General features: G+C 44.5%; 1 protein-coding gene across 2 annotated transcripts in view; it reads right to left on the bottom strand.

The window, feature by feature from the left end:
• The window catches only part of SLC25A13 (solute carrier family 25 member 13), a 153,341-nt gene that overhangs the window by 42,345 nt on the left and 94,843 nt on the right, over nucleotides 1-16,153 (bottom strand). For both annotated transcript variants that reach the window (XM_084896668.1, XM_084896667.1), the window contains 2 exons: nucleotides 6,393-6,445; nucleotides 4,684-4,764 (listed from right to left, as the gene is read on the bottom strand). In XM_084896668.1, coding sequence (XP_084752794.1) covers nucleotides 4,684-4,764; nucleotides 6,393-6,445 — 134 coding nt within the window. The remainder of the gene's footprint in view (nucleotides 1-4,683; nucleotides 4,765-6,392; nucleotides 6,446-16,153) is intronic.

Raw genomic sequence — 16,153 nt, forward strand, 5'->3', positions numbered from 1 at the left:
GTTCGATGCCCGGTCAGAGTACATGCCCAGGTTGCAGGCTGGATCTCAGTAGGGGTATGTAGGAGGCAGCCAATCAATGATTCTCTCTCATCACTGATGTTTCTCTTTCTCTCTCCCTCTCCTTTCCTCTCTGAAACAAATAAAAATATATTTTTAAAAGGTACAAATTTATTTTTATAATTATAAAACAGTCATGGGGATGTAATGTATAGCATAGGGAATATAGTCAATAATGTTGTAACAACTATGCATGGTGTCAGGCAGGTACTTGAAATATCGAGAGAATACTTTGTAAAGCATAAGCTTGTCTAACCATTATGCTGTCCACTAAAACTGATACAAAATAATACTGAATGCACATTGGAATTTTAAAAAAGAAAGATTTAAAATAATCCACTCCAAAAAAAAAATGGGGCAAGCAGTTGAATAAACATTTCCTAAAAGAGGGCATTCAAATGGTCAACAGGTATATTTAAAGATGCTCAACATCATTAATCATGTATCTCCTATCTGGACCTCAACAAGTCCTTCTTGACCTGCCTCCCTGCTTCCCACTCTTGCCCCTCCTACAAACCATTCTCCTTGTAGAAACTAGGATATCATTTAAAAGCACAAAGCCAGACTTATGGGTCCTCTGTGCTTAAAAATTTCTAATGAGAGAATAAATTTCACCAATAACATGAGCATATCAATTATTTTTTCCAGTTAAAATGGCTATAAACTCCCATAAGCATTAGATATATTTACACACACACACACACACACACACACACACACACACGTGCATGTATGTGTGTATGTATCTCAATGGAAAAATACAGTGAGCCTATTATCAAAGGACTAGATGCCCAGTGTACAGATTCATGCACATTGAAAGGAAATTAATTAGAAGGTGGCGGGCAGGGGCTGGGTGGGGCTGGGCAAGACAGGCTGACATGCCCTGGAGCCAACCTCCCTCAGTCCCTCCCCAGCTGGCCGCACCTGGAGTGGCATAGGGGCTCAAAGGGCATCTGTGGAGTGAGTGGGGTCCCTTCAAAAGGTGGGGTCCCTCAGCCTGGACTATGGGGATCAGGCCAAAACTGGCAGTCTGACATCCCCAAGGGTCCTAGAGTGAGAGGGCACTCTGTAAAGTTGCTGTCGTTCAGCAGCTCCTGCGTTGAGCATCTGCCACCTGGTGGTCAGTGTGGTCATAGCTACCAGCTGGTCAGCTGGTTAGCCATGCACTTAGCCTTTTATATATATAGTCTAGAGGCCTCATGCACGAAATTCATGCAAGGGGCTTGGTCCTTGGAGTCGTAGTGGCTTGCCTCATCCCTTGCAGCCTCGGCTTCATTGGTAAGATAGGGAAGGTCCTCTGGAACATTGTTAGGCTGTCCAGTCTAATTAGCATATTATGCTTTTATTATTATAGATTGTTGTTTAAAAGTCATGCTCACTTATCTTTCCAAAAATTATTACAGAATACTATTTTTATTGGTATGTGAATAATTTTTAATAATATGAGCTTTATAAGACAGAGGTTCATACGTTTTGACATTTTTTTCTGGTGAATATTATTCCATTTGTTTTCATTTACTAAGCTGATCAACATATTTATATCTCCTTGAAACTAGCCATGGCCCCATTTTATCTGATGACATTAAGATCAAAGGATCACAAGCTAAAAATTCCAGTCCCCTCGGATTCCAACTGACTATACCACTAGATGCATAGAAGACAGTCAATTCATACTTATTTTGTGGAATTAGGGACTGTAACCTACAGACCACATGGCATGACATATGTTATTTTTCCTAAAGTAACAGCAACACAGCAATAACAACAATGTACCCAGAAATTATATAGGTTATTAGAGTCACCTGAGGGTCCAGGTCTCTGTCCAAACTCCTACAACTTCTGGCCTAAACCAACATACGGAAAAAACACACATCACAAGAACCTTTCAGATTTAGAGTCTATAAACCCCAGGCTCAGCATTTTAGCTTCATTTGAACTGTGTTGGATATAACACTACTGGTAAGTGTGAATCTATACAAATGCTTGGAAAACTGAAGTAAGTCAAATTTTTCAATGTTCTAAACTGTAAGTGTGCAAAAAATGAGTTTTTAAAATAGACTCACCCTTTTATGTGTGTCAATGAAAGAGAAGAGTATTTTTAAATCACTTCACTCGAGGATATTATTATATCAAACATAAATGAATGAATAGGAAATAATTTAATCCCTTTTTCCTCCAAATTTATTAACATTTTTGTTGTTCCTCAAAAAAAAAAAAAAAAGAAAAAAAAAAAAGAAATCAAACCTTATAGTATACTCTTACTTTAGCTAAGCACTGTGAAGGTTATGAGACCAAGACCTCCCTGCATATTTTCTGTTTTTACAGAAAACAGAGCATAACATAGAAAAGGCCTTCTTCAAAGAAATGAGTGGCTTTGATTACACGTGCAGAAGCCAGCCATGTGTACTAATTCTCGGTAATAATGAAGCAAGGTGAGCTGCCCAGGGGCTTAAAAGTCAGCGCCTGGAAATGCCTGGGTGAACTAAGCAGGGGAACCGCTCATGTGACACAACTTCTCAAAACCCTTTGTATTCCCAATAGGACGGACACTCTAGGCTGTGGGTTCACAGGGACTTTCTAAGGTGTGTAGCTGGCCCGGATGATCAGGAAAACTGCCAAAGTCTGCAAAGGGAGATGCTCCTGCTGTTAAAAAAAAACACCATAAAAGTGGACTCATCCATCCTGCACCTCAGGGAGCTATAGAGGACTGGATTGTTTGCTACCTACAGGACTGCTTACCTGCAAAATAAACTCTTACTTCTTAAAGCCATGCCAGGAGGAGAGGAGGGGGAGTGGGGAGGGTGAAGGGAGAGACAAAACAGGAGACTTGAAACACTGAGGACCACTGTCTACCAGCCTTTGAGATGAAGGATGGCAGACCTCATTTCACAGCTATTTTAAGTAGCTGTAAAGCCCGAGTGGCTCCAATTTTAAGCCCGTGTTTAGATCAGGCTTGAAGGAGGGCTGCACCTCTTTACAATGACGAGGCACCACTCCAGATGCCAACCTGGGCTTTTGTGCTTGAAGTGGGCGACCACGCAGGAGACAACAAGACCACCTAGGGGAGACACTACGTGCCACAACAAATCTCCTTGGCACCCAGACTCCTGTGCGGGCAAAATGCTTTCATTCGAAAGAAAATAAACCTCTAGATTATTGCCAAAATCTTGAGCCGTATCACATCATTAATTTCACATTTTAAATTCTTAACAGAGATATATAATCATGTCTTTTCAGCAGGTTTAAAACCAGACTTTAATAAAAAAAAAAATAATAATATAATATAAAACAAACCCACCTGACCTACTGAAATGCCCTGCTACCCGGGCCCCCTGGCACAGCCTGCAGGACAGGCTGGGTACAACCTGGGGATGTGCCTGTTTCAAATGAGAAAACCTAGTTACTCAAATGGAAACTGTGTTACATGAAGAGCGGTTTCTGCAGCTCCTAATATTCCTTTTGGTTATTATTCTGTGTACCCTTTTTATTTAGGACATTAAAGGCTCCCTTTTTCCTTCTAAATGCTCCTAAAGTTACCAGACCAGGAGCTCCTACCTGGCCGCCTACGACAGGTCAGTGATCAAACAGAGAGGCAGGCACAGCCCCAGTCCGTCCACCTCTCATGAATTACCGGGAGCCAGGACTTCTCAGCTCCTGCTGCATTCAAGGAAGCCCCATTCAATGTTAGACAGGACAATAAGCCCTTGCCAAATAAAGGCATAATAGTCCGAGGTATTTGCCCGGCTTCTAAACTCAACAATTTTCAAGCAAAGATTATTTTATGAATACCGTTGCCTGAACAGAATGAGCTAATTAAAAAAAGTAAATGTGACCTCGCCTTTCTTTATAAGAAACATAGGTTTACATGAAGAAAAAAAAAAAAAAAGAAAAGAAAAAAATATATATATATACACACACACCACTATTGCACTGCCCTGGTGATCAAAGCCCATTTATTTAACCTACCTTATCTTGGAATAGCACCATTCTTTGTGTAAGAGTTTAATTTACCCAAAGTATTTACATTCACATGAACAAACCTGAACATGAGATAAAACGAGACGTGTTCTGCTGAGCTTAAGAACAAGATGCAGGGTGTTCATCCACATAAAGAAACAACTCATTCCAAGCGCTTTTGACAATGCAGTGCGCACTCAGCCGGTTACTTCCCGGGACCTCCCCTCCCGGAGGCATGGGGAAGCCTGGAGAGCTGCCGGCACGCAGGAGCTAAAGCAAAGCAGAGAGCTATGGCCGCCGACTTCAAACTACAAATATTAGTGCCTGACCCGGTAGAGAGGTCCCCGAGGAAAGAACGTCCTAAAAAAGGTTAGCAGGAATGGTTTTCCAAAGGCCAAACACTTCTGCCCCAAATGACTTCTGTGGCAGACCCGCCCGCAAGCAGTGAGAAACAGAGCAGGCAGGGCTTCGCAGGCAAAAGATCGGGAACATTTACCCTTCCACCTCAGGACGGCTCGCTTGCTAGGGAAAGCCGAGGAGCCCTAGGAGACTCTGCCTGGCACAGGATCTGCGGTTGAACAGAAGCCGGAGTCCACACGGGTTTAGCACGGTGGTGATAGGTGCGAAAAACAAATCTTTTCAATGCAGAGATCTGCAAAGGGTACTTACGCAGCCTCCAGCCAGAATTTCTGCGGCAAGTGGGACAGAACCATCTTTGTGCATGAATTTATCCCTCACGAAATCATTCACCTTGAAGAAAAAATATGTATAGAAGCCGATGAAAAAAATAAAGAAAGCCATTAAACACATGTAAACATACATTTTTAAATAGATGTGACTGTTTTCTGCCACTTTATGAGAGTAATCATACACTAAATTAACTAAGAATCTTAAAAGGAGTTTGAAAAGTGCTCTGAATAGCATATAGATAGTTTTCAAAAGGAAATATATGTATGTATGTATGTATGTATGTATGTATATTCCTGATAGTTCCAGGAGAAAAAAATTAAAATGTCAATGGCTAACAATCCTTAAATTCAAATATGTCCTGCAATTACAATAGCATAAAAAGAGATATATATTGTCTGACTAGTGTGGCTCAGTGGTTGAACATCAACCTATGAACCAGGAGGTCACGGTTCGATTCCTGGTCAGAGCACCTGCCCAGGTTGCAGGCTCAATCCCTAGTGTTAGAGGCAGCCAATCAATGATTCTCTCTCATCAATGATGTTTCTATCTCTCCCTGCCTTTCTCTTCCTCTCTAGAATCAATAAAACAATTTTTTTTTTTTAAAGAGAAACATGTTAACAATAGAGACAAAATGAAAACATGTGCCTTATAACTTAAAAACTGCTTTAAGGGGTTTGATTAAAAACCACTTTCAAGTCTTCTAACAAGATTTAATCTAAAATAACACTCATCATTGAGACAAACTTGGCTCAGGAGATTTTTTCTTTCAACTTAAGTCAAAATTCAGTATCTAAAAATTTTCTCAAGCATTCTCAAAAAACGTCAATAGCGTTAATTAATTAAGTATAAAATAGTCTCAAAATAGTATGCACTAAAAGCAGTTTTAAGGATCAATCACGTGTTTTTGGAAGCTGTGAGCAAGGAAAGATTAGCTGTCCCAAGGTCATGTAATAAGATGGCAAAAGGAGGCTCTCAGGTAGCAAAGCTACAAAGCCCAATCTAAAAGTGGAGTTGACTTCCTGGGCTTCATGGCCTGGGTGCTGTGCATGCATTAGCTCTCTGTTCCATGACACTCAGTGAATCCCTACCATCTGCCCGACGGGGGCGGACACACTGGAGAAACCATCTGATGAAGGATCAGCCTCAACTAGAGCTCAAAGCCCTCAACAAGTGGCTTTGGCCAATGCTTGCAGAATATGGCCTAACCAGAAGTCCTGTAGACGGCATGTGTAACTGAATGAGTACATGCCCTGGAGGCAGAAACATCTGCCTTGGAATTCCAGTTTTCCCACTCATAACTGGTGTGAACACAGGTAAATACTTAAACCCTATGAGTCTCACTTTCCTTGTCTGTAAACTCTGAGTCATACTTTCCTGGAGATGAAAACAGTCACAGGTAATTCATGCAAAGAACCTCGTAGGGTAGGGACTGAAATACCACAGTGGCGCGGGTGATGATACTGGCGGCAACCACTAAGGGTCTTGCTCAAGGGTATCACCCTGTTTTCGGATGGTCAGTGTGAAGTGGGGAAAAAGGAGAAGCTGGGCGTGGTGAGCGCCCGATGTTCAAACTTTATCCGTCAGCAGCTCTGAGGCAGCGCCAACCTGCTGCTTCCCAAACGAACTGTCTACTGGATTCCTGAGTGTGCAAACTCCTTTAATAAGAAGCATCCACTCAACAGACTTACTGTGAGTTTTATGGCCTTCTCTGGGGCGACTCCCAATAGCTGTGGCAACAGACCTAGAAAACAACAGAACGTAGAAGCATATGAAATAAATTAGCATTAGCTAAACAAATTAACAGCTCTCAAGAAGGGATCACCACCGAAAAACCGGGGCAATCTTTGGGGCAATTTTCTGCTATTACCTTTAATGAGAATACTCAAAATGGAATGTTTTGAGGACTAAAGTCTCACAGCCACATCAGGCCCAAGTCAATCCCCTCTCACAAGCGGCATCGTTTGCACGTTAGGCAAATCAACAGGATTAGCGATGTAGGAAATCCCATTCCATGGCAAGTTTGCTCCTTTCCCTCCTGCCTCTGCATAAGTGAACTTTGGTGAATAGATTACTTTATTTTCTAACACTTTCCCCATACCCCCACCCCTAAATGACCACAGTTCAACCATCCATCCATTCATTCATTCATTCATTCGGCAACGATGACTCAGTGACAAGCACAAGGCAAACAAGGTTCTTGCTCTGACAGGTCTCAGATGGAAGGAGACAGAGTAACCACTGGGGAAAACTGCATTCCAGGGAAGGGGAACCGATGGGACGAAGAGAGCAGAGCAGGAAGACAGCAGTGTGCCGCGTCACATGAGGCAGCACAGGAGAGGCAGGGAGCGGGCCGGATGCTACAGCCACAAAGCATGCGGCAAGCCCAGCGAGAGGCCCTGAGGGGCCAGGGGCTACAGCCACATCCAAGGCCAGGATCCTGAGCTTGAGAATGTCTAAGTCAGATGAAAACGGGAGGGTGCTAATTCATATTTTTAAAAGACCACTCCACATGCTCTGTAGAAAATAAACAGGATACACTGATGTTGTGTGTGTGTGTGTGTGTGCACATGCAGCATGTGTGTGTGTGCATGAACATGTGTGTGTCAGGAAAGGAGACTGAAAAAGAGAGAGAGAGAGAGAGAGAGAGAGACTGGGTTTGACTGCTCTTGTTCAGTTGTTACCAGAATACCAGGGTAGAATGAGGAAGGCCATGGAGAGTTAACGGGTGTGGGGTAACAGATAAGAGGGAATTAACACTCAGAGCCCAAAGGGGAGGGGATGGCCTGGGACATGAAAGGGCTACTTCTAGGAAAGGAGTTGCAACAACAGTGGATATAATATCTGAACTAAAAAATATAATCGTTTGAACATAAAATCAAAGTCAGATGCCTTTTCTTGGAAACACACAGGAAGCTCACAGGGAAGATCAGAACATACAGTTCCCCAGATCACACTGCTGTCCCTGGGAGGGGCTTCATGGTCCTACCCTCTGTAAGTACAATCTTCTAGTTCATACAAGAAGGGCCACTTGGCGCCTGTTCTGAGAGACCAGCCCTGCCCATACCATCTTCCTGAAGCAGCAGCCTGGGGCCAAAAGTCACCAGATTCAGGGCGGTACCAGCCTGCAGATGTGTCAAGTGTCAAACATAATATGAGCTTATTATAAAGACAGACAGATGTGAGAGGCCTGGGCCCATTTCTCAGCATCAGTTCCATTGGGGAAGGCCCTGCTCTTTTATTCAGGACCCCGGCACCCATACACAGAGGTGCCCAGCTTGCCCTACAGCCCATATAGCGATGAAGAGGAGTGCCAGCTGTCTTCATCATTTTTCTTGCTCTGTGGAAACCTTTTCTCCGTGCTTGTGGCTCTACAAACAGGAAAAACTACACAGACCAAGAGAGCTTCATGTATTTTTTAAAAAAAGGAAGCTCATTTCATTGTGGGACAAAATGATAATGAGCATGCTGATACGAGTGAAGATTTTCTTAAGAAATAGCTGACATTGTTTATGATGTGTTGGGTACCATTTCAAAGCACTTTGCAAACTCATTTAATTCTTATAACTGCCCTACAGATAGGAAACTGGGGCATACTGAGATTAAGTAATTTGGTCTGAATTATCCAGCTGACAAGTAGACTGGGATTCAAACCTAAGGCCTCATTCTCAAGAATCGATGCTTGTAGACCACACCTGCCTCTGGCCTGTGCCTCTCACACCCAGACTCATCTGTCCAATCACACAACCTGCCTGAGTCCTGCAGACCCTGGTGTCTGTGACATCTTCTCTAGGCAGCCCTGTTTTGAGCTTGTTTCATCCCTAGGGCCAAGCTGACTGAACTTGGGGAAGACTCGTAAAAGATGTTCAGGCAAATTATTTCAGCGACCTGGGCCCTAAGCCTTGGTTCCAAAAGTGATGACGGCCAGTCAGGATCCTTCTCCTGAGAGTGGGATGGCATCCTTGGAGGTGACAGCCAGTCAGCATAGAGACACACCCTGCAGAGATCCCGTGTGGAGTGGGGAAAGCGGCCTGTTGAAGCCGTGTCTGTGTCAGTGCCACGAGTACAAAAAGCAAGTGGGCTGGTGGAGTGAACCAAAGCAGCTCAGAAAACGTGACTAGGAAACCACCTGGGCAAAGCCAGGGCTCTTATTCGAAGGGAGCATTCTCTCCTAAACTTCGATCACTTATAGCATTTTTCTTAGACCACATAACATGAGATGATATGATATCTGTAATATGACAAGAAAGCCGTATTATTGCTTCATGAAAGAACATTAATTTCTACCAGTAAAATGCTGGGATAAGTTGGTTAAACTACATCTTAACATTTACAACTGCCGTGTTGCCCTCCACATTCAAGTCAAGTGCCCAAATGTTTAGTTAAATATTTACTTGCTAGATGTATTTTCCTCGTCATTAAATTGTAGACCAACACCATGGATGGGTTGAAAGCACTGTGATTTAAATGATGATCTCTTGTCTCTGTAACTATCCGGTGACAGTCTTTTTTAAATGACTATTAAAAACCAGCCCACAGAGCCAAATGACTACACTTGGTTAGACACAATCACTTCAGGCAGCCTTTTAAGCTATTGAGACTCGTCTTTCTCGCTGTAAATTTAGTAATGCACTGTGAACAGCAAACACACACACACACACACACACACACACACACACACAAAACAAAACAAAAAGGAAAACCGTGTGTTTATTTGTTCAGCAAACATTTACCAAATGCCTTCTGCGTGCTTGGCCGCGTGCGATGAACACGGTGGGAACCCTGCACCCCCCGGGGAAATTCTCCGTTTGGAAGACAAGGGAAGCCTCGGTGTCCCTGAGTGCCAGCGAGGGGACAGAGCGGTAAGTCCTCAGCCCAGGGCGATGGGAGCACAGCAGAGAGAACCACTTGTCCTGCCTGCAGCAGGGAGAAACGCATCACAGAGGAGACACTTGACCTGGCTCTGTGAGGATAAGCGGAGACTAGCTGTGGAAAAGAGATACAGAGGGCAGGGTGATCCAGGCAGAGGGAAGAGGATGTGCAAAAATCTCAAGGCCATGGCACATACAGGGCTAGGGAAGGTGAGGTCACAGGCCTGGCAATAAGTGACAGTCCCAGAGATAATGACAACAGGCAGGGCTTGGGGGCACTTATCACACACCAGGCTCCACGCTCTGTGCTTCGTGTGAATCAACCCATTCAATCCGCTCAACAGGAAGTCAACACCGATACACCAGTGCGTGCTATTTTTGCCCCCATCCACAGATGAAGAAACGGAGGCAGACCTCAAGGAGCCCGCCTAAGGTCACTCAGCTGTCAGGTGGGGGTCAGGGCTCAGCCAGGCGGTCTGGCCGCAAGGGGGCTCCTACCTGCTTCTCTCCTAGGCCATGGGAAGGAGCTTGAACCAAATTCATTTTAAAACCGAGAGTGAATATCAGTAAAATGTTCTAGAGGCAGGGGAAGGGCCGGAAGAGTAATCAGGAAGTTAAAGTAATGGAAGGCCCCCGGTTTCACCATATTAACTGAATAATGTCCACTCAGTAAGAATAAAACCAAAGTACAAATCCAGTCCTAAGACCTGGGCCAGCTAAAACTGGTTTGGCTCAGTGGATCGAGCATCAACCTGCAGACTGAAGGGTCCAGGGTTCGATTTCGATCAGGGGCATGTATCTTGGTTGCGGGCATTTCCCCAGTAGGGGGTGTGCAGGAGGCAGCTGATTGATGTTTCTCTCTCATCGATGTTTCTGACTCTCTCTCTCTCTCTCTCTCTCCCTTCCTCTCTGTAAAAAAAAAAAAAAAAAAAAAAAAAAAAAAAAAAAAAATCAATAAAATATTGATATTAAAAAAAATTTTTAATTAAAAAAAAAAAAAAGACCTGGGCCAGATGTTGGTACTCAGGGGGCTACTGGATAAGTACCATTCTTGTGGGTAGGGAAACAAAGGTGGCTGTGGACGACAATCGGAGTGGCACTACAGATATGGCCTTGGCACCATTCATGCTGGGTCAATGTCCTTTGGGAAGGGCCGTGATCTGTGGGACCATGAAAAGTCACAGAGGTGGGGGTTTCAATAACCCTCCTGGTTCCCTGACTGCAGAGGGGGAAGGGGACTGTGGCTCCATAATCCTAAAGCTGCCGGTCTCATTCAGGCTCGTCAAAACGATCACACTGAAGCCTAAAGCACAGCTCGGTTTGACATCTGGGTGACTCCGAAGAAAAATTAGGCTTCTAATATGAGGCGTTTCTGTTGGGTTCTGGAAATTCACTTTAACCATTAGAAACAGAGAATGGATGTGTGTGTTGTTTCTAACTTGTCAAAACAGCAGTCTGTTTTCCAACAGCCTCAAATGAAATTTATTAGTGTGGTTAGTTTTCTAATCTTCTCATTTTAGTTCAGCTCCATCCGCACACATGGCAGTGCTTCCTTGGCAAACTTTACCAGAAGGCTGCTAATGCGAGAAAAGATTTACAGGGTACAATATTAATACAGCGTTTGGTCTTCAAATTCCATGGGGCTGAGGTATAAATCACATTCTCCCCTTGATTCCAGTCCCTGGTGCAACTTGGTGAGAACTGAGCTGGAGGTGTGGGGACGAAGCCCACATCAGGAACCCAGAACTTCGCTTCATCCAGCACCCGCAAAAGTAGCAGTGCACTGGGTCAGAGGGCTACTATGCTATCACTTAAAATCTTTTTAGAAAATGGCTTAGAGTCTCAGAGTTGGGAGATACTATGGAAAAAAAAAAACAGACACAAAAAAACTTATTAACAAAGCTGGCCTAATTAAAACCATTGCTTTTTAATCACTTTTACCAAAATGAATGGCTTGGACCAAGGGCTCTGTGGGAAGCCGGATCTGGACTGCAAGCCTCGGCCTGCACCTCCTTCGTGCTGAGTGACCTCGGGGATGTTGTTCTTGGAACTTCAGGGTACTCAACATAAACCAAGGATACTAGTTTATCCCTGGTTTATCATGATAATCATATGAGTAAATGCATATAAAGAGCCAGACACTTTCACAACCTAACTCAGATATTTAAAAATGGGATGCATTTTTTGACTATCTGACCAAGGTATATCCCCGTCTCTCTTCTTGCTTACAAGAGGTGATGTGCCCCGAATAATGGCCACAGTCCAGAGTCAGGTAGGGAGGACAGAGGGCCCTTGACTTCAGACTTTCGACTTGACCGTGCTGTGAAAGGGATACACGTTCAGCAGAAACCGCTGGGCCCAGCTGCGATGTTTGGGAGGTTAGGTGCATTTTTGACTTAGGATATTTTCTATTTACGATGGGTTTATCGGGATGTAACCCCTCCATAGGCAGAAAGGCCTCGTATGATGCTGTTGCCATGGCATCAGGCCCATCCTAAGAGGAGCTGTCCCTAGGCAGCGAGGGCACATGTGGTCTCACAGCATCGAGTGGCCCTACTTACTTTGGGCAAAGATAAGGAAGCAACACACATATGGCACACCAACTACGTCCTTAAGCTACAATAAAATGTTTTCGTTAAGAATGTAAGCATTTCTCCACCTCTGAGGCTAAGCAACATTTGACAATGTAATTTCTACTAAATGGCAGGCGAGCACCGAGTCTTCAGCCAGGCTGCTGGGGTTGGCTTCTGATGCTGTTCTTTATTAGCTGTGCAACTGTGAGTGAGTTCCCCAATCTCTCTGTGCCTTTGTTCCCCCATCTGTACACGGGGATAAAAGCAGACCCGTCTTCATGGGGTAAAGATAAAAGGAAGCCCTCAGAACAGTGCCAAGTACATAGCGACTCTCACAGAGTGGGGGTTTTTATTGCTGTTTATGTTTATGCTCCTCACCATTATCATCACCCTCACTCTCCTCTTCCTTCATGGAAACCAGAATCTAGAGAGGTGAAGCAGCTTGTCCCACATCACTGACTATCTGGTGACTAGGAAGTGGCACTCACAGCGAACCCAAGTCCACCTTGGCACTCACACCAGAGTTCTAACCCCCTAATGCTCAGCTCTTCCCTGTTCACTCCAGTGGACTTCCTGCCCCACGAAGGCATTTCTTCCGGGCCTGACTCCCAGGGGGCCAGCACCCTGCACACCTTTCACACAAGGACGGTGGCTCTGTGCGGGCCTCCACAGCATGCCTCCTTCACTCTCCCAGGCTCTCACCATAAGGCTCTTGAATTCACTCTCTCCAGGCTCTTAACATAAGGCTCTTCTCAACATAAGAGCCAAGCTGCAGTGCTGACCTGTTGCCCAGGTGAGAGTCAGGGAACCCACTGGGCACAGGCTCAGGGAAAGCAGCCGGGCAGGGCCAGGGCTGGCGCATGGACCGCTGGAACCAGTGTAGGAAATGTCCTCACAGGGCACACTGCACAAGACAAGCAGGAGCACAGGTATGGAGCGGCTAGGGCAAGGAAGGAACCCCCTAACTAAGGCCGCCTTTCTGTCTTAGACAAAAGCAAGGTCAGGAGTGGCCACCCCAGCCCCTGGGAAGGTAGCTCAGAGCAGCAAAAATGAGGAAGAAGGCACTCCGGGCAGAGACAAGTAGGCTTTGGCAGGGGAAATTAAAAGCGTGAGATACCCTGATTCCTGCAGCGAAAGCCACATCCAGCACTTTTCTGTGTTATCCAGTTTCACCCCGGAGGCAAGCCCTCCGATGTTACATTCTTACCCTCCTGACCTCACCACTTGGGCCACTCCACTTGCCCCATCCTCCCAGAGAGCCCTCCCGGCTGTCAACAATAGATTAACCTTCCTTCGGGAGCTCTCAGCACTCCTGGTGCCCAGCCTTCAAGCCTTTATTCCAGCTCCGATTTCTGTGGCCTTCTCTCTTCACTTGCTCACACATTCCTTCCCTCTCTCCGCCCCCTCCCACGTGTCTGTCTGCTTCTGACTCATATTGCCCCTGGGCATGAGGCACCGCTACCCTCCCAAGGACACTGCCCCCTTTCACAGAGCTCCCTGCAATCCAGGGTCCCACCCCAAGGTGACCACACTGGGGCTGGGGAAAGGAGGGCGGGGAGGCAAGATGCAGATATTAGGGTTTAAATGCTCCTTTATCTGGGGTAAATGTTTTACTCAACATCTGTTATCTTACCTCTGGCTCAGGATGCCTTTGGGAGTGTCAGAGCCTGAGTATGGTCTAGGTCCTAGACTCTAGGAAAAACTGAGTTCTCTTCTGTCTGGGGGCCTTCTAGAAGCAGAAGATCATTGAAAAGGATCGGACCCTCTCCTTCAGTTTTTCACTCTGGTCTATGCTACTTTCAAAGTTTTCTTCTACCTAAACGATTTCCTTGGTGCTGAGGTTGAATCTATTTCCCTTATTTTGGTCTCAGCAACTGACAGTAGCTAGTTAGTTATCAATGGTCATTCTTGAGGCCTAGAACTAATTCGGTCATTAATCTTCTCCAGGCTAGGTCTAGTTTCATCTTTTTGTCACCTTTCCCAGTTTTCTAAGCTCATCTAGCCTTCTCAAACCTCAGACAACGCTCTGTCCCGCCCTAGTTTGAGTTAGTGTTACCTTATTCTCCTACTTAAATGCCCTGTGCTCACTTCAGCTGGCTCGCTGTAGGTAGATTTCTGGAGATTTGATGACCCAGCTCAGGGACTGCCCAAGTCTTTTGTTCATTTCTGCTTGGTCTCCTATGATCCAAATATCTGCCTTTTGATCTTATCACAGTTTGATACCCTCGAAATGTGCAGAAACTGACCACGAAGACGAAACGCGAGCCAATCATTCTGCACTCATTAGAAGCTTTGGTGGGCATGCGTGGGCATCCACGAGTCAGTACAGTTCACAGATTCGCGATGGTTGGTTCCCAGATGGTTGGTTCCTCAGTTATGCAAAACAAAGTTGTAGGAGTTCCTATCTTTTCCTGTTGGTGCTGGAGTTTTTAAAATTATGTCTATCCACAAGAATTATGCAAGAAGAGATCTCTCTGTGGATCATACATTTGGATATCCCCTTCAACAGAACCATTAACCGCAAGAAGAGACGGCAGAAAAGAGCTGTCTGACAAAACTTCCTTCTAGAATGCACACATATCAATAACTTCCAGATATATCACCACAATATCCTCTAGATGTCACCTTGAGAACATTCCAGGATGGAAGATGACTGCATTTGCTACCACACAGACAACCTGAAATAGACACATTGGAAACCTTGCACGCCTGGATCAATGGGTTTTTTAATAATAATACACACACACACACGTATATATATTGCCAATTATCTCAAAGATAATGCAGTGCTCCACATTCACTTTAATTCATAAAATGATCTAATTTTTCTTTCGGACAGATTTTCTTCTCCTTTCAGCAGAAACAAAAATCAAAACCTTGCTTTCAAAAGTATTTCTCATGGATCCTGATTTCTCTTGAATCCATCTTTCTCCCTAAGATCCTCCCCAAAACATTTTCCAATTTCTCAGGCTACTCATCCCATTACCTAAAGCACTGAAGGGAGGAGAGTGTAGCAAAGCTTCAAGGCAGAAATTAGCTATTCCTGGAACGTGAAGAGCATTTCATTATGGATGATTACCCAATCAATTGTTTTTCTTTAATATGCCAAGTCTAGAGCAGACCAATGACTGACTCACTTGATCATGCGATTCATTCAAACCAAATGAGCTGTCAGGTAATTCATTAAGGGTTTTAAACACCTGAGTGTGTTTAATCACTTGGAAGACTGGGGAGGAAACAGAGAAAGACTTTCACAAGTGACTTCAGAGAGCTCTGGATTATCTCAGGTGTTGTTTCCCTGCATACAGAGAGACTTAGCCTGGGGGCCTGGTTTTCAAAAATTAAAGAAAAAACTAGGAAAAACAATCCCTTTGACTAGTGTGTGTTGTAGAGAAGGTTTGCAGAGTCAGACTCATAGGACTTCTAAGGGGATCTTTTTCTAATAACCAAGACTTAGCACCACCCAATAAAGAGACTTCCAGAGACCAAGAAGTACAGAGATATGAAGAATAAGACCTAACCAACCACAATACTAATATCGCACGGGGCATTGAGGCACAGGGCTCCGTGTTCACTGAGGACAACTACTAACAGTCGCACGCTGTGTTATCTGACAGATGCTGGCCACCGCCAGAGAAGGAAAGAGATCAACTTGCGGAGTGCTGAAAAAGTTCTTTAAAAATAACCCACACTCTAGTAGTTTCATGAGGACTTACTCCTAAACACAAACACAGCTTCCCTTTATAAATCTGTATTATTTTTAGAAGAAAAAAGAGGGAGGGGGATCCTTATTAACCTTATAAGAAGAAGACACGCAGCAGTCACCTTCTTCCAGAGCCAACTGCCAACTGTCCCCCCAAATATAAATTATGTTAAAATGGGGAAGGGACCTTACTTATGCAACATTCCCAAATTATACTATTCAGAAAATATTAGCAATTATATATGTCTTGATGCAGAAAATTACAGGTTAAGCAAAATTCCAGAACAGGAAAAAATATGCTCAAT

The sequence above is a fragment of the Pipistrellus hanaki genome (assembly GCF_964339955.1).
Source record: "Pipistrellus hanaki genome assembly, chromosome: 10".
Lineage (NCBI taxonomy): Eukaryota > Metazoa > Chordata > Mammalia > Chiroptera > Vespertilionidae > Pipistrellus > Pipistrellus hanaki.